The sequence below is a fragment of the Microcaecilia unicolor genome, chromosome 3, assembly GCF_901765095.1.
Source record: "Microcaecilia unicolor chromosome 3, aMicUni1.1, whole genome shotgun sequence".
Taxonomy (NCBI): domain Eukaryota; kingdom Metazoa; phylum Chordata; class Amphibia; order Gymnophiona; family Siphonopidae; genus Microcaecilia; species Microcaecilia unicolor.
Window position 1 is genome coordinate 113,759,194 of NC_044033.1, and position 19,449 is coordinate 113,778,642.

The window sequence follows — 19,449 nt, forward strand, 5'->3', positions numbered from 1 at the left end:
TAACAAAGCCTCGCTTATTCCCAATGGTTCCTCCAGGATCTCTGCCTTCTTTGCTCCCCCCACCTCCAGGGCCCTTTATCTTTTTTTTGCTGGCTTCTCAGACATATCAGCTACAGTTTTGAACACAAATTTGTCCATACACATTTACAGAAGCTCAGTGCGCTAAATAGACTCTTTATGGAAGCAGAATTTAGTTCGATGGATCTAGAAGAAGGAGGTAGTCTGGAGAGCTCAGGAGAGACACTGTCTCCTCGCTCACTGCATCACAGGACCCCTCCAATAGTTGCTATTAAAAATTAATTTTCTACTTGGGAACAAATCTTTTTTTAGATAGGAAGATCAGCAAATATTTTTGGGATAGGGAAGATTTATCTAATACAGTAAACCATATAAGCTCAGTTCAAATTCAACTGTGGCTCCTTGACCTTGGGCAAGTCAGGTTCAAACTAATGCTGCCATCCCTCCTGGGACTGTATTTGAATGTAACTCATCTTGAGCTACTGCTGAAAAAGGAATAAGCCAAATTTATAAATTTCAGTTAAACATCCTATTTTTTTGTCAAAAATAAAAGTTTTAATGGGAACTCTTTGTGTTTGTGGCAGTCAGCCCAGATTTATGCCCAATTCAGGCACAAGTAAATATATTAGTGACCGAGACCCTTTATAAATGTTACTCTTTTCTATATTTTAAATTATTTATGTGATTCTATAAACTGCCTAGTCTGTAAATAGTGTTTCCCTCCAAAAATATTTTTCCAAGTCATGACAAATCTCACCCAAGCATCTGCTTTGCCAATAGATGCCAGTCAAACCTTTTCCCACCAATCAGCTCCCCCCCCCCCCCCCCAAATTGGTGAGGACAACAAAGCAGTAGTACCCTGTACAGTGGAACAAGAGAAACTATTTGGAGTAAAGATAAAGGGTAAAGGGGCCAAGGATTTGATATAAAAGTATAGTGTTATCTGCCCATCAGGCATATCCAACAGACCCCTGCATTTATTTCTATTAAAAAATCGTTGTTTTAGAACAATTTTTGAAAATCGGGAACTTTATGCCTTTGCTTGTGCATTATTTGAGGGGTTTATGCAGTGTTTTCCATATTATCTGACTTTTTATTTATCCGACAACGGGTCGGTCCCGTTTAGGATAATCGAGACTGTACTGTACCAGCTTTCTGTTGTGATCCATGAGCGGGATTTCAGTGAAAACGAAAATCATAGGTTGATCGTCAACGACTTCTGAAAAGGGATTATGCTCGTGAACAGAAAAGAAAAAAAATAAATCAGTTTGTCAATAGTGATTATAATTAACTTCTATGATTACATCATACCATATCTTGGGTGGACGCCTCCACTTTTGTATCTTGCAGCTAAGGAGTGTGAACAGGTGCACTGACGGGCAGAAAGCGAGAGATTGTGTGCGGGAGCTAGGAAAAGTGTGCCTCAATAATCTCAACAGCAAACAGCAGAGAGAAGTGAATTATTCATTGGAATAGGAGTTTCTACACAGATGGGCTTTCAGGACGACACTTTCTGACGCAGTTCCGATCTAGTAGGGGGCGGTGGATACCCTTTAGTGTGCGAGTCATGGGTCCGCCCCTAGGCAGCTGCCCCTTATAAATACAACCCACACGCTGGGGCTGCAGTTTTAGGGAAAGCCTTAGATCCGAGCGCACCGACTCATTTACGCCGTTAGCGGACGCTGTGTTCCCTCGTACCCCCTAGGGTCCGAAGTAGCTGGTCGAGCTGTGGCTGCGTGAACGGACAGGTGGGGACACGGAAGGAGAATGGCATCTGCAGTTACAGCCCAGCTGCTTTTGCTGTTGCTGGCTGCACTAGCAGCAGGTAAGTGCGGCTTCCCAGCTCACCATTCAGCACCCTGGAGAGCAACCTAAGTTACGGCTCTGGCGTTGAGTCGCCAGGAGCAAGTGAACACAGTAGAGAAATAATGTATAGCCTGGGGTTTCCCTAGCCCACCTTCTGCAGACCCATCCAAGGGTAGGCAGCAAATTCGGGCTTTTATCGAGAGTCTCCCCTATTCTGTATCCGATCTCGAGCCTGTTTTTTTTCTTTTTTAGCAAATGGGTGCTGAAAAGCTGCCCCCCCTTTTTTTTTTCCTCTGCTGCCCATTCCCCGTCTTTGCATCTCAGGAATGTTAATATTGGGGGAGGAGGGGGCGGGCTGTGAAAAGGGAAGAGAGGGAAAATACACCCGAAGGGAAGGGCTGGGGTTCGGTAGTCTATCCCTGAGTCACGGCTTTGCAGTTCTTACCCGTTGCCTCGATCTGCGATAGGTGAGTTTTCCGTTCCATGCCTAAAAAAAAAAAAAAAAAATTAAGGACATCTGATGCGAGGGGGATTTAAACGAGATGCTGAGTTGATTCAACTGTCTTTATCCGAGAAAATGAACTGATTGTATACTCGGACTACTTCTGTCTCTTCTGATTACTTATGGCTATTGGAAGGTAAAGGGCTAGCGGAATATAACAAAGAAAGAAGAGAAACAGCAAGGAAATCACCACAATACCGGCCAGTGCAGTGGCTTCAGAGTATCAAAGAACAGAGCAAGAAGGAGGACAAAGTGCATCTTTAATTCTAAAGGAAAATGAGGGAGAATTTATGACCAAACCAACGGCAGAAGCTTGCCAATAATACGTGACCACCAGATCCTGCTTATCCACATTTTTACTTAGAAAAAAATCGACAGCCAAAGTAAACCTGAAAAAAAAAAAAAGAATAATTTATTAGTTTAAAATGGTAACAACCTACTTGGTGCTTGCTTTCTTTTCGCAATACTATTCCATTTTTGTTATGATGGAAGGGAATTTCACCTAATGATTCAAAATAGCATTTCTTTTGTGGACTACGCCATCTGTCGAGATGCTGGGCTTTTTAACATCTATATATTTAGAATTCCTTTCTTTTGTGTAGCATTACTTCCACTTCTAAGCCACTGATTTTAAAGAACTAGCTCTCTCTCTCTTTCAGGTTTTGAAGGTCTTTTCTTTCCCTGCCCATTTGACCCATTTCCATTAAATATGGGTCCAAGCATTAGTGCCAGTTTTGTGGGCATACTGGGTACTTCGGCACCCCCAGTATTGACTGGGAAAAAATGTCTTCATTTTGGCACCCACTATCGTTTTGAAAAGTTGGTTCCTCTAGGTCCAGGAAATTTTGGGCTGCTGTTGTATGGATTGCTAGCAAGAACACACTACTGCCTCTTTCTTGATAAATATGTTTAACAATTGGAAAAATGGGCCCCCCAGGGAAGCATATATTTTAAATCAGATGCATTTTAAAACAACAAATTAAGCACATCTTTATAATGTCTTTTAAAATAAAATGTTAAGATATATAACAGTCTAGATCTCCCTCCATTTATGTCAACAAAACTCAAATACCCTCTAGAAACAAGAACAGATGAACTGTCAGCTAATGCAATACCTTATAACAAGGTAACTGATGACCAGGCGAGCTGACCTCTGTAGCAAGAGTTAAAATCAAGAGGAAACAGAACAGGAGGACACAATATTACACAACCAGGAGGAAGAAAGACAGGGAGATGACCTAGATTCAGTGCAAACAGCTCTTGTCAGCAGCCCGATGATTATCAGGAAAGTTACAAAGGGCACAGTCAATGACAGCAGTGTTGATGTGTAGCCAATATGATACATTTCCAGTTCTGACAAGGCTGTCCATAGAAGTTTGTAGAATATATTTAGGGACCTTGACATAGCTGACAAAATTGTGTGAGTTGGCTAAGTATTTGTCAGATCTAAACAGCAAGCAATCACAAATGCAGAAACAGCACCTTGGAGAATAAGTGGAATGCAGCATGTGCTCATTATTGTTTATTATATTCATAAATGACTCAATATGCATTTTAAAATATTTTTGACATATTCGTAGCTAAAATAAAAACAGCTGAGAAGTGTAACAAATCTGAGGCTATGGAAAAGTTAAAGCTGACTTGGATAGATTAGAAAAGTTGTTCTCAGTCTAGTCACAGGGTTATACCCCAGCCAGGGGAATTCTTAGGATATCAGCAATGCATATGCATGAGATATATTTCCATACAATGGGGCAGTGTATTCTATCTCATGCACTGTGGATATTCTGAACATCCAGATGACTGGGTGTGTCCCAAGAATTGGGTTAAGAAGCACTGGATTAGAAGCTTGAAGGAGTAGTGACAAATGTAAGGCATTGCATATTGGAAATGGTACCATGTTTGTGAAAAGGCAGGAAATTAGTTGAGATGGGCAGCCAGAAAATGTTTGCTTTGTCTCATTTCAAATGTTGATTTTATTTATTTGTTTGTTTGTTTTTTTCTTTTGCCATTTTGTCATTACGGGAGGAATGCCGTTCAGAGAGAGTGCATCTTCTATGCAAAGAGTGCACCCTATTATCGACAAATAAAAAAAACCCCACGAAGGGACCCTTTTACTAAGGCATGGTAGGCCCTACTGTGTGTTAAAGAGCACAACTGAAGGATGCACTGAGGTGACCTGCAGTAGTGCTCTGCTTAGCACATGCTAATCCTGCACTAGAAAATATTTGTTATTTTCCAACACGGGAGTCATGTCTAGGGGCAGAGAGTAGGCGTGCCTGCAGCAATTAGTACAGGAGTAGCACAGGAGCTCTTACTGCCTCCTAAATAGGTGGCAGTAAGGGCTCCCGGTGGTAATAGCCATGTGCTAATGGGGGGGGGGGGGAACCCTGAATGGAGCCATTTTACTACCATTCTAAAAGTGACTGCAGAGCATAGGAAATTTACACACTGACAGAAGCGCTGGCCACTTTTTAGCATGGCTTAGTAAAAGGACCCCCAAAATGTCATGTTTTTTCTGCTCATTTGTTAATGATATACGATGACATGAGATATGTCGTTGACATTTCCCATGTTTTTATTGCTTATAAGTTTTATATTGATATTTATTTATATACTAGTGGAACTACAGTGGGGGAAATAAGTATTTGATCCCTTGCTGATTTTGTAAGTTTGCCCACTGACAAAGACATGAGCAGCCCATAATTGAAGGGTAGGTTATTGGTAACAGTGAGAGATAGCACATCACAAATTAAATCCGGAAAATCACATTGTGGAAAGTATATGAATTTATTTGCATTCTGCAGAGGGAAATAAGTATTTGATCCCTCTGGCAAACAAGACCTAATACTTGGTGGCAAAACCCTTGTTGGCAAGCACAGCGGTCAGACGTCTTCTGTAGTTGATGATGAGGTTTGCACACATGTCAGGAGGAATTTTGGTCCACTCCTCTTTGCAGATCATCTCTAAATCATTAAGAGTTCTGGGCTGTCGCTTGGCAACTCGCAGCTTCAGCTCCCTCCATAAGTTTTCAATGGGATTAAGGTCTGGTGACTGGCTAGGCCACTCCATGACCCTAATGTGCTTCTTCCTGAGCCACTCCTTTGTTGCCTTGGCTGTATGTTTTGGGTCATTGTCGTGCTGGAAGACCCAGCCACGACCCATTTTTAAGGCCCTGGCGGAGGGAAGGAGGTTGTCACTCAGAATTGTACGGTACATGGCCCCATCCATTCTCCCATTGATGCGGTGAAGTAGTCCTGTGCCCTTAGCAGAGAAACACCCCCAAAACATAACATTTCCACCTCCATGCTTGACAGTGGGGACGGTGTTCTTTGGGTCATAGGCAGCATTTCTCTTCCTCCAAACACGGCGAGTTGAGTTCATGCCAAAGAGCTCAATTTTTGTCTCATCTGACCACAGCACCTTCTCCCAATCACTCTCGGCATCATCCAGGTGTTCACTGGCAAACTTCAGACGGGCCGTCACATGTGCCTTCTGGAGCAGGGGGACCTTGCGGGCACTGCAGGATTGCAATCCGTTATGTCGTAATGTGTTACCAATGGTTTTCGTGGTGACAGTGGTCCCAGCTGCCTTGAGATCATTGACAAGTTCCCCCCTTGTAGTTGTAGGCTGATTTCTAACCTTCCTCATGATCAAGGATACCCCACGAGGTGAGATTTTGCGTGGAGCCCCAGATCTTTGTCGATTGACAGTCATTTTGTACTTCTTCCATTTTCTTACTATGGCACCAACAGTTGTCTCCTTCTCGCCCAGCGTCTTACTGATGGTTTTGTAGCCCATTCCAGCCTTGTGCAGGTGTATGATCTTGTCCCTGACATCCTTAGACAGCTCCTTGCTCTTGGCCATTTTGTAGAGGTTAGAGTCTGACTGATTCACTGAGTCTGTGGACAGGTGTCTTTCATACAGGTGACCATTGCCGACAGCTGTCTGTCATGCAGGTAACGAGTTGATTTGGAGCATCTACCTGGTCTGTAGGGGCCAGATCTCTTACTGGTTGGTGGGGGATCAAATACTTATTTCCCTCTGCAGAATGCAAATAAATTCATATACTTTCCACAATGTGATTTTCCGGATTTAATTTGTGATGTGCTATCTCTCACTGTTACCAATAACCTACCCTTCAATTATGGGCTGCTCATGTCTTTGTCAGTGGGCAAACTTACAAAATCAGCAAGGGATCAAATACTTATTTCCCCCACTGTATGCCCTTTTCCTCAACAATGAAACGGGCCCTAGGAAGGCTGTGATGTAAACTTTTTTTTCTCTCTCCCCTGCCCTCCCCTCCATGTCCACCGATTCTTCCCTTCCCTCCCCTCCCATCCCATCCCCTCCATGTCCAGCAATTCTCCTCTTCCCTGCCCTCCCATCTGTGTCCCATGATTCTCTCCTTTACTGTCCTCCCATCCCATCCATGTCCATCAATTCTCCTCTGCCCTGCCCTTCCCTTCCCCTCGATGTCCCGCAATTCTCTCCTCCCCTCGATTTGTACCTGAACATTCTCTGGCTGGCTGGCGCTGGCTTCTGTTCCGTTCGTAACATCCCTCCTGACATCAGCTTGCCTCCAGCGTTCCCTTCCCTCTCACTGTTCTGCCCTCTGATGTCATTACATCTTGACGCAAGGGCAGGACAGTGAGGGAGAATGGAACGCTGGAGGCTGGCTGATGTGACATCAGGAGATGTTACGAACCCAGCCAGCTAGCCAGCCATGGAACGTTGGAGGTGATGCATTTAGGGAGTAGAAATCCAAGGGAGACGTTTGTGTTAGGTGGGGAGAGTCTGATAGGTACGGACAGGGAGAGGGATCTTGGGGTGATGGTGTCTGGGGACCTGAGGGCGACGAAACAGTGTGATGGAGTGGTGGCCATAGCTAGAAGATTGCTAGGCTGTATAGAGAGAGGTGTGACCAGCAGAAGAAAAGAGGTTTTAATGCCCCTGTAAAAGTCGTTGGTGAGGCCCCACCTGGAGTATTGTGTTCAGTTTTGGAGGCTGTATCTTGCAAAGGATATTAAAAAATGGAAAGCGGTGCAAAGAAAAGCTACGAGAATGTTATGGGATTTGCGTTACAAGACGGATGAGGAGAAACTTGTTGACCTGATCATGTATACCCTGGAGGAAAGGAGAAACAGGGGTGATATGATACAGACGTTCAAATATTTGAAAGGTATTAATCCGCAAACAAACCTTTTCCAGAGAGGGGAAGGCGGTAGAACTAGAGGACATGAAATGAGATTGAAGGGGGGCAGACTCAAGAAAAATGTCAGGAAGTATTTCTTCACGGAGAGAGTGGTGGATGCTTGGAATGCCCTCCCGCGGGAGGTGGTGGAAATGAAAACAGTAACGGAATTCAAACATGCGTGGGATAAACATAAAGGAATCCTGTTCAGAAGGAATGGATCCTCAGGAGCTTAGCCGAGATTGGGTGATGGAGTCGGTGGTGGGAGGCGGGGATAGTGCTGGGCAGACTTATACGGTCTGTGCCAGAGCCAGTGGTGGGAGGCGGGACTGGTGGTTGGGAGATGGGGATAGTGCTGGGCAGACTTATATGATCTGTGCCAGAGCCGGTGGTGGGAGGCGGGGCTGGTGGTTGGGAGGCGGGGATAGTACTGGGCAGACTTATACGGTCTGTGCCCTGAACAGGACAGGTACAAATCAAAGTAGGGTACACACAAAAAGTAGCACATATGAGTTTATCTTGTTGGGCAGACTGGATGGACCGTGCAGGTCTTTTTCTGCCGTCATCTACTATGTTACTATGTAAAAAGGCAGAACACAATACCTTGGCTCAATGACGAACTAAAAAAACTCAAAACACAAGCCAGGAAACTTGAACAAGCATGGAGAAAAATAAAAGATGAACAGACACTTAACGCATGAAAACACATACATAGAAAATACAAAATGCAATAAAACAAACAAAAAGATCCTATTACAAAACCAAACTAGGACCGGATTAAAAAGATTTGAAGAAACTGTTCCAACTTGTAAATAAGCTACTGGACACCACAACCAATACAGACATCCCACCCTCAGACAAACTTGCTAATTACTTCAACAAAAAATAATAAAACTCCACAACACACTTCCTCATCACTATACTGACATCGAAATCTTCTTCAATTAATTAGACTCAACCTCAGACGGATACCCAACTGACTATATTTGGACAACATTTAATCTCATCAATACTGAATCAATTAGACAAGCAACTCACAGATTCGCCAAGACCCACTGCAAACTGGACACATGTCCCAGTTATTTACTAACATCCGCCCCTGATCGCTTCATATTAGAACTCACTTCCTACCTAAATTTCATGTTACAACAAGGTCTCTTCCCCGAGGAATATGGCAACATTTTACTCACCCCTATACCAAAAGACACCAAGAAAAGCACAAACGATCTCACCAATTACCGCCCAGTGGCATCTATCCCACTAGTAGTAAAATTGATGGAGAGCCTGGTGACTAAACAGCTCACGGAATACTTGGACAAGTTCTCAATACTATGTCATTCACAATCAGGATTCCGCTCCCACCATAGTACCGAAACAGTACTAGCCACCCTCCTGGCCAAATTCAAGCAGGAGATAGCCATGGGTAAAAGTATACTCCTCCTCCAGTTCGACATGCCGAGTGCATTCGACATGGTAAACCACAACATACTTCTAAGGTTACTTAACCACTATGGGATCGAAGGAAACATACTTAATTGGATTAAAGGCTTTTTAACTACCAGACCTTATCAAGTAAAATCAAACTCAAACATATCACCACCGTGGAAAGCAGTATGTGGAGTACCTCAAGGATCACCATTATCACCTATACTCTTCAACATGATGATGATTCTATTGGCACAATTCCTATCTAATCAAGGACTCAACCCATTCATTTATGCAGATGATGTTACTATCTACATCCCTTTCAGACATGACATGAAAGAAATAGCCAATAAAATCAACGATGGCCTGAACATTATGGACTCCTGGGCAAATTCATTCCAACTGAAACTGAACACTGAAAACACACAGTCTCAGCCTTACCTCTCAACATAACAAATATAAACCCACAACACTAACTACCCCAAGTCACACCCTCCCTACATCAGACAGTCTGAAAATACTAGGTGTCACACTTGACCGTAACCTAACTCTCGAGAGCCAAGTAAACTCTGTAATAAAGAAAATGTTCCATGCAATGTGGAAGCTTAAACGACTAAAACCCTTCTTCCCAAGGGCAACCTTTCGATACCTAATACAGTCAATGGTCCTAAGCCATGCAGACTACTGCAATGGTATCTACGCAGGATGCATGGAACAACTAACAAAAAAAATCCAGACAGCCCAAAACACAGCAGCCAGATTGATATTCGGCAAGACACGCTTCGACAGTGCCAAACCTCTTCGAGAAAAACTACACTGCCTCCCAATCAAGGAGCAGATAATCTTCAAAATTTGCACTCTGGTCTACAAAATCATATATGGTGTATTCCCAGGATACGTGATAGACCTCATAGATCTACCAACAAGAAACAGAGTCAGTACTGCTAGATCATATCTAAATCTACACTAACCAAACTGCAAAGGATTGAAATACAAAACAACCTACGCATCTGGCTTCTCCTACATAAGTGCACAACTATGGAATGGCCTCCCAAAAGCTGTGAAAACAATCCAATACCACTTTAGCTTCCGGAAATCACTGAAGATCATCCTGTTCCAAAAGGCTTACCCTACTGACCCAACTTAAATGCCTGAATCCAGCAACAAAACGAAACCAAAGTCCGCAACGAACACTATACAACTCTTCTTCTCTACGACTCTCCTAATGTATCCGTAACACATGATCCTCTTTGATAATAACATCACTTTGTATCTGTTTTTCACTGATGGCGACTAACGCCTTACGATATTATGTAAGCCACATTGAGCCTGCAAATAGGTGAGAAAATGTGGGGTACAAATGTAACAAATAAATAAATAATAAATAAGAGCGCTCATTACAAGTCCACACGGTCATCTGTATTTTTTTATCTGGCCCCATATCTTTGAAACAATTTAACATCTGAGGAAAACTTTCCTTTTCCCAGTTTAAATCCTCATTAAAGGCGCACTGCTTTCAAATAGCCTTCAGCATTTCTCCTGATGAGCTTTACAGCTTCTGCCATATGCAGTTACACTGAGATATTGATTCTGCTTGGTATGAATGCATTCTTTCCTATTATTATTGTAGCTCCTTTCTTTGTATTAATGGATTTTATCCTTTTATGCAAACTGCCTTGACCTTTTAATAGTAAAAGTGGTATATAAAATTTTAAATAAACATAAACACAAGTAGCACATATTTTTAGGTGCCCATATTTATTTATTATTTAATCATTGCTTGATATACCGCCCATCATGGACAAGGTATGCCGCTAAGCAGTTTACAAAATAAAATAAAAAGATAGGGGAGAAGAGGAAACAAGGTGGATTGGTATGAAGTAAATTATAATTTCTTAATTGTTGTTTTTCAATTATTATTTTTTAATTACTGTTTTAAACAATTTAAATCTACATGTTTTCATTTTATGTTTTTGTCTGTATCTCAATATTGTCGTTCTGATTGATATGTTTATGTTTGTTTAATACAGACCCCTGATGCAGGCGCTAAGCGCCGAAACACGGCCCATGTCGGGTCTATCTTGGAATATTGACAGTTGTTAATAAAGAATCGTGTCCCGTTTCCGAAGGCTCTTGGTGCTTCTGTGTTTTTCTGGACTTTTTTTGTACTTTGGACCCTCTCTGTACTTTATAGAAATGGTTAGACAGGTGTGCATGCAAATTCTAATTAATGCCAATTAGTGTCAATAATTGCTTAAGTGGAAATTATCAGCACTGATTGGCTTGTTAAATAATAAAGTTGTGTGCACAAATCAAGAATACAACTGGATTTGCACACATAACTTAAGTTGCACTGTATAGAATCTGAGGGTATAAATATAATTAAAAGCAACTGAGGAGCATAGAGCACAACCAGCCAGGAAGCTAACCTTAATACCAGGATTCTAAGAGGCCTAGGTACATATACACCCCCCCCCCCCTTGTATTTTCACTTAGGTGGAACTTTCTAGAAAAGTGCCTACTATAATTCTGCACACAGTTGCCAATTTTGGTGCCTCTGGCACATGTAAGTGGTGCATAAGTGTTGGCGCCAAGATACAGAATTGTCCTTCAAGCTTTTGAACTATTCTTATTATATATTTGAAATCTATGTGTGTGTTTTGGAGAGGGGGGTGGATATGGTTATTGAGGAAGGCTGCTCCTCAACTTGAGATAGTCTAATGTTTCATGAACTAGGACCATACTGCATAAAACTGTACATATAATATTCTGGAAGCACAATTAACCCCAAACTCCATCTACTATAATAAAACTCACCCTCAACGTTCTGAAGACAATGTTCTGAAGTCACTCAGTCACTCCTTGAAGGGTTCGTGGATTCATGGTGGTGAAGCCACAACACTGACCATGTATCTCTCAGCCCCGCCCTCGCATGACGGACCAATCAGAAAAAACACACTCAATGTTCTGAAACACAAAGGACCATCACAAAACCGTTCCCAGGCAACGCTAGGCAACGTAAGACGGACCTATCAGAGGAAACTACGTGGCAATAAGGGAGGAGCATTCACCAGCAGAATGGCTCATTATCTGTGCAGCACGGAGAGCACAGAACCACTGCTTGAACGAGAGAAGAATATTCCTGCTGTGGGTATGTGCAAAAATAGACCGGAAGGGGGGGGGGGGGGGGGGGAAGAAATTTTTAAATGCCTATTGCCGGTACTGAAGAGTGCCAGATGGCCTATAGCACAGACTATATTTGGGTTCGCTAGACGTGGAGTCGGTGGAGCCGGAGAACAGTGTGCCCCTCACCATCTGGGATGTGGGCGAACAGGACAAGCTGTGGCCCAGCTGGAAGGATTACCCGCAACCCAGCCAGCAGCAAATTTCCCTACTCCTTCCCTGCCTAGGAATCGCTGGAGACTGGCTGCAAAACTAACGAAACAACCGCACACCGACACACCACCTCCATCATTCAAAAGGCATCCACTCTTTCTACAACAGAAATGCAAACTAATAATACAAAACAAACAAAGAATACCCAGTTTCTCACGCGGCTGCAGGTAACTCCCTACCCCCTTCCTCTTCCCCTTTTGCTGAAGCGGCCAAGGACGTGCCCAACCATCCCCAGCCTCAGGCAAGCCATCTCCCACCTCGGGGATTCCCCAAGCACCCGGAAAAAGATGGTGCTGCTTCCCGCAGCGCATAAATGTTCCAGCATTCCCCTGCAGCAGGCCTGAAATGGACCAAACATACCGGATCACCCCCCGACGGCCCGAGACCGTGCTCCTCTCCCTTCCGCCAACTTAAAACAACCATCTGCATACTCAGGCAAGCCGTCTCCCACCTCCAGGATGCCTAGAACCCCAGCCCAACCGAAAAAGACGGCGCTGCTTCCCACAGCACATTTCACTTCCAGCATTCCCCTACAGCAGCCCTGAAACGGCCAAAAAATACCGACAGACCAAGATCGTGCTCCTCTACCTTCCGCCCATTTAAAACAACACTGCTGCCTCAGCACAACACAAAAAAAAAAACCCGGAAAAAACAATCCACCACTCAGCAAAGGCTGACCCCCCTACAACCACATTTACATTTCACCAACAGAAAGACCCCCCTCCACAAACCTCCTTGACAGACAAAACCACATATACACAATACAACAGAAACACACCCTCAAAGCCACACACCAATCCATCCCACTTTGCCAGTACAGCACAGCACATACCCCAACCCCCCACCCAAAAAACAAATAAAAAAAAGACACACATCAACAACCTGCACACACACCCCACCCTCACACTCTCTCTCACACACACACACACACACAAAAACTCTGTGACACATACACACAAACAAAAAAAAGCCACATGCTAGCGTCCGTTTCATTGGTTTCGGAAACGGGCCTTTTTTTACTAGTGTATACATAAAAATATAGAGCTGATATTCAAATGATTCAGGCTCCTAACTTTGAGAGTTATGCGCTCATATATTGGCCTCTTTGAAAATGTACTAGGGCTACGAATATCACTAAACATAAATTCAGGAGCATAAAATGTGGGTAGATTTAGGGTACGGAAAAAGGGTTCTGAGTGTAGCACTGATTTCAGCACAAGACTCATAAATTAGGCTCAGAAATCTAGGCAAATGAAGAGCAGGCCTCGGAGTTGGTGTTAAATATGCCGGGGCCCAGGGCAGATATTTGAAAGGAACCCCCAAAGTTCAACCACAGGCTGTATAATACTCAGCTTCAGGTAGGCCTAGGGCCCCTGTAGCCTGGAGGCCCAGGGCAACTGCCCCCTGTTTATACCCCCTAACACTGGCCCCCTGGCAGGCCTAAATTTATAAGTGTTATATTTAAACTCTACATTAAGATGAATTTTTAGCTGAAAACTTATAGCTCCTAAGTTTGGCAGAAAATAGGGCACACATTTAAGAGCCTAACTTCACCTTAGGAGCTCAGCAATTTTTTTTTTTTAATATCAGGCCCGTGAATCAGTAGCAGAACCAAATGTACAATCCTTCAGTAAGCTTTATGGTAAACAATAAAAGCCATTGTTTAGTATTTTCAAGGCAAGCAGATACTTTGAAACAAAAATTAACTAAGGAATGAATAAAATAGAAATATAGCAATCCATAGCCAGCATCAAAAAACTTTCCTAAGCATGTATTGTGTCTGCAGTCAATAATGTAAATAGTGTCAGTAAACCTGAAGGCATGCATTCTTGAGTTTTAAGCTCTGAGATAGGAATATCCAGTTTAAATTTTGCTTCCCTTAAAATGGTGTCAATGTAAACATGCTCCAAGGAGGTACAAAGTGAAATTTACATACCAATAACCTAACAGTGGCAAATATATATATATAGTTACATTTTTACCCCGCGCTTTCCCACTCATTGCAGGCTCAATGCGGCTTACATGGGGCATTGGAGGGTTAAGTGACTTGCCCAGTGTCACAAGGAGCTGCCTGTGCCTGAAGTGGGAATCGAACTCAGTTCCTCAGTTCCCCAGGACCAAAGTATATATATATGGAGAGAGAGAGAACGATTTGACCTCATCGTTGTTCACATTTGCTTTGTCACCAGGGAGAGCGCTCCCCTGGTACAATCAAGAAACAAATGTCCACCAGCAACTTCAATCTTAAGGCTTTTATTCCATGCAGGTTTCTAGTAGACCTGATACACAGTTCCAGCAACAGCATTCACCTTCAATCTTAAGCACATGTAAGCCACCTGAAAGTGTGTGGCACATAGTCCCCTTTAAGCAGGCTATCAGCACATATCAGGATTCAATACAGGCTCACAATTAGCTTCAGTCTGGGCTCTTTATCCAGTGCACAATAAACAGTAGTTCAATTCCAAATAGAAGCAGTCCATTCAATTCATCATCACAGTTAAATCACAAAGCAGCAGTTTCTACCTACTACTCTCTTCACCTTCATAAGGGTTCCATACTTTAGGGACTTCTCATACCCAAGGAATTCCACCTTACATCAGCTCCACTGGTAGATTCAATACTTTAGGGACCTCTCTTACCCCAAGGGTTTTCAGCCTGCACAACTTTAGGGACTTCTCTTACCCAAGGGTTTTCAGCCTGCATCTGCTTTACTCTAACCTCTTCTCTCCTTCTGCTTCGCTCCTCCTGGGACTCCTTCCCACCTGCCTAATCAATCCCTGGCTTCTGCTCTCACAACCAATCATTCTCCTCTCATTAGCTTCCCCCACACCCATACCAGCTGAGTTGAGCATTAGACTAATGATGAGCTCCTGCACACAGGGTTTCCTATCTCTCTTTCCCCCTAGTGGCGGCCAATCTACACATCTTGCTAGCTTACACCCCTGCCTTCCCTTATTGCAGATAGGAGTCCAGTTCGGGTTTTCCATCTCACCCCCTGGCTCCTTGCCTGCAATGCCTTCTGGGACTTGTATTTCAGACTGAAACTGCCTTAACCCAACTATCCTAGATGGGTCTCTATCACAGCTTTAAATATCTTTTCTAGATTTGTTGAAATATTTGGAAAGCATTCTCAAAACAAAACAAAAGCTATTGCCAGCACAGTCACAGAAAGTATTTGAATGAAAATGAACACTGTATTCAAAGGCAAGCAGCCTCTTCATTTTCATCTATCTTCTCTAATTAGATTGTTTTTCTGACAGTTTTCTGCATCTAATTTTATGCAAAGATGCACACGGTAAATCAGTTGAAAAGGAGGGTAATTGCTTATGAATAGAGTAGTAAATATTTATATTTACAGTGCTGAGAAACAGTTTGTGAACTCCCTAGAATGTTCTGTATTTTAGTACAATTATACTCAGACTATGATTAAATGCTAATATAAACCCCGATAAGAGAGACAGATAACCCCACTGAATAAATAAATCTGACAATGATATATTTAAATTATTTATTTAACAAAATGATTCAACGATTAGTATCCTACTGTTTTTGTGTGATAAAGTAAATGAATCCTTCATTCAGTAGCTGGTGGCACTTAATTGAGCAGCAATAACTTCGACTAAACATTTCCTGGAGAAAGGAAATTAAGAAGTATAAATCAAAGGTTGCCCGGGCAAAGAAAAATTTCTATGGTCAAGATATAAGAAAGTCAGATAATTCTAGTCAAATGCTCTTTATGAGAGCTTGACCAATTCAACAGTTGTATTAATGGTTCCATAGTTTTTACAACCTAGCGCCAATGACTTAGCACTTTTTTCAAGATAAAGGGTCCTGTTTACTAAGGTGTACTAGCATTTTTAGCGTATGCACTAACCGTGTAGATGCCCATAGGAATATTATAGACATTACACAGTTAGTACATGCTAATGCTTAGAGTCAGTGGCATAGCCACAGGTGGGCTTGGGTGGGCCAGGGCCCACCCATTTATGGCTCAGGCCCACCCAACAGTAGCACATGTTTAGTGGTAACTGGTGGGAATCCCAAGCTCCGCCAGCTGAAGATTTCCCCCTGATGGTAACGAAAACGCTACTCTCCACAACACCGGCACCTGCGCATGCTCAGTTTTCAGTGCATTCCTGCTGTCAAGGTGGAAAGAAGCATTTTCCCACAAGCTGAGATTTTTTTTTTTGGGGGGGGGGGTAGAACACTTGGTGCCCACCCAATTCTTGCCTAGGCCCACCCATAATCTGTTGTTTGGCTACGCCCCTGCTTAGAGTGTGCTAAAAACGCTAGTGCGCCTGTAGCCAGGGCCACCGAGAGACTGGGCCGGGTCCGGGGCAAGGCTGCCCCTATCCCCATCCCTCCCCCCCAAGGATCGCCGCCGCCCCGCCTCCCCCCAATTGCTACTTCTGTCGCCTCCCTCTCCTACTCCCACGCCACCGGCGCCACAGTCTCCAGTCTCTCCACCTACCTTCCCTCAGCTCCCTTCTGTCTGCCATTCAACCCCCTTCATTTAAAAAAAAATCTCAAAATCGGCAGCGCATTCTGTGTGAAAGCGTCAGATCACCTCGGGCAGGCCTTCCCTCACTGTGTCGCACCCTCACGGAAATAGGAAGTTACATCAGAGAAGGGTGGGACACAGTGAGGGAAGGCCCGCCCGAGACGATCTGCCGCTTTCACACGGAAGGCGCTGTGCTGCCGATTTCGAGATTTTTATTTAATGCAGGGGACCGGGTGGCAGACAGAAGGGAGCTGAGGGTAGGCAGGTGGAGACTGGAGACTGCGGCGCCGGCATCCTGGGAGCAGGAGAGAGTGAGAGACCCGGGTGCCGTGCCCTCCTTGGAGTCCTGGGCCTGGGGAATTTTGCCCCCCCCCCCCTCTCAGTGGCCCTGCCTCTAGCACAGCTTAATAAACAGAGCCCAAAGTCAATAAAATCAGACAGTCTTTTCTGGAGGTTAATTTAGAGAACCTCACAAAATTAGACCATGAGGTCAATAATATTCCTGGAGATAGAATATGGGGACTTTTATTCATGCAAATAACAAACTTTTTGCTTTTATCTTTTCTATCTTGGAGCTTTTGGATCGATTGCCTTCCTGTTTTTTGGGATAGAATATGGGGGACATTTGAAATGTTTTCACTAGAGTCCATTTTGTTTGCTAAAAGAAGACGTACCATTAAATATTTTATGTTGGCTAATTGGGGGGGGGGGGGGGGGGTCTTTTACTAAAGATTAGCTCAAGTTATCTGCAGCAGGGCCCATAGGACTAAAATGGGTTCTGTTACAGATAACTGGAGCTAATCTTTAGTAAAAGACTCCCTGAATTTGTTAATACAATGCTACAATCAGGCTGTTGGAGTTTATCTGAAATTGTTTTAACTCCCTTACCGAAATCAATTGGTGCAAATTTAACTAAACCAGAAAATTATCGTTTGGTACTGAGTGTTCCCTGGATGGCCAAACTCTTACAGTTTTTAGTAAATGAGTAACTTCAGAATTTTATAGAATCATATAATATTCCGCATAGTCACAGCACTGATTTAGACAACAACACAGTACGGAAACATTATTCTTAGTCCTTACAACTAGGATAAAATATTTTCTGAGCAGAGGACAAGTTATACTGCTGCAGTTTGATGTATCGGCAGCATTTGATGCCATATAAATCTTTCAGTGCTTCTTTTTAAGTTAAAAAAAACTGGGAATAGTAGGGAATGTGCTTGACTCATTTCAACTTTTTCTGAAAAGTAGATGCTATAGTGGGAAAGGAAGAAATGGGAGGTCATCTAGTTGGAGTGCTGGCTCACCACCTTCTCCATCATTTAATATCTATTTAAGCTTGGTAGTTTTCTGTTGAATATTGGAGCTTTTGTTCTGTCCTACATAGATGATATCTTTCTCTTAAGCCCAGCTCTAAAAAAAATGTGAGGACACTTTAATATCTATTATCTCGCTTATAGATAAATGGACTACTGACCATTATTTGAAATTAGTTAAACAAACAACTAAAATTCTGTGGTTTGGAAATATGGAAAAGATTCCAATTAAGTCATTGACACTGACCTCGGGTGAGAAGTTAGAAACTGAAGATAATTCTAGAGTACTGGGGATAATCCTGGATTCCAAATTATGGTATGATAAGCACGTTCGGGGACCTTTTATGAAGTGGCGGTAAGTACAATAGAGCTACCTCTGGCAAAATGTAGCCGCCTGCGGTAGTTCCAGCTCAAGCGAATGCCATTTCCTGCATTAAAAAAATCCTGGAAATTGGTAGCAAGGTGCTAACCTGGCAGTAATCGGGCATCGCCACATGCTGCCCGGTTACCACCAGGTTACCGTAGGAGTCCTTACCGCAACCTCAGTGCCACATGGCCACATGGTAAGAGTTATCTTACTGCATGGTCATTTTTTGAGGGAGTCTTTTTACCCACTGCAGATAAAAATGGCCCTGGTGCACGGGGAAAATAGCCCTTGCTGCTACCTCAGAGCCCTTTTTTCCTGCAGCTTAGTGAAAGAACCCCTTATTGCTTTAAGCAAGAGATTATTTTTTAGACTAAGACAGTTACGGGCGATAAGGTCATCTTTACAACAGAAAGATTTTAGGGTCTTGGTCCAGGCAGTTCTTCTTTCTCAACTTGATCACTTTAACTCCTTATTGTTATGATTGGGGTCTGAACCCCTCTCAAACTTACCTCTTTCCTGGGGGTCAGCTTCTTAGCTGGTTTCTGTTTCTTTTCGCTGTCCTTTCTGAGCTGGCTCTGTCTCTCTGTGCTGGCAGCTTCCAGCAGCATGGCTCTAATTGTTTCACTATACTGCACCTGTGTGTGTGTTGCCTGAGTTGCTCTACCTCTCTTTGGGTGTACTGGCTTCCAGTGCTTCACGGTTTTGCATTGGTGTGGGTTGGGCCTCTCTGGGTCAGTGTGCTTTTGCCTAGGTCTAGGGAGTGTGACATCATCAGGGAGGGCCTTGATAAGGAAGTGGTGTTGTTTCCTTCAGAGCCTTTGCAACAGTGGTGTTTGCTTTAGGTAGGGTGGTGCAGTGTACACTTCTGACTTTGTGTCTAGTTTCCCTGCTTGCTTTTGCTAAGGGCCAGGTTAGTGTTAGTGC

At 43.3% G+C, this 19,449-nt stretch overlaps 1 protein-coding gene across 2 annotated transcripts in view; it reads left to right on the forward strand.

The window, feature by feature from the left end:
• Window positions 1–1,654: 1,654 nt before the first annotated feature.
• Window positions 1,655–19,449, forward strand: part of CHGB (chromogranin B) — a 58,301-nt gene continuing 40,506 nt past the window's right edge. Inside the window, exon 1 of one of the 2 annotated variants that reach the window (XM_030196302.1) lies at window positions 1,655–1,843. In XM_030196302.1, coding sequence (XP_030052162.1) covers window positions 1,786–1,843 — 58 coding nt within the window. In that variant the 5' untranslated portion in view covers window positions 1,655–1,785. The remainder of the gene's footprint in view (window positions 1,844–19,449) is intronic. The other variant, XM_030196303.1, reaches the window with a different exon arrangement.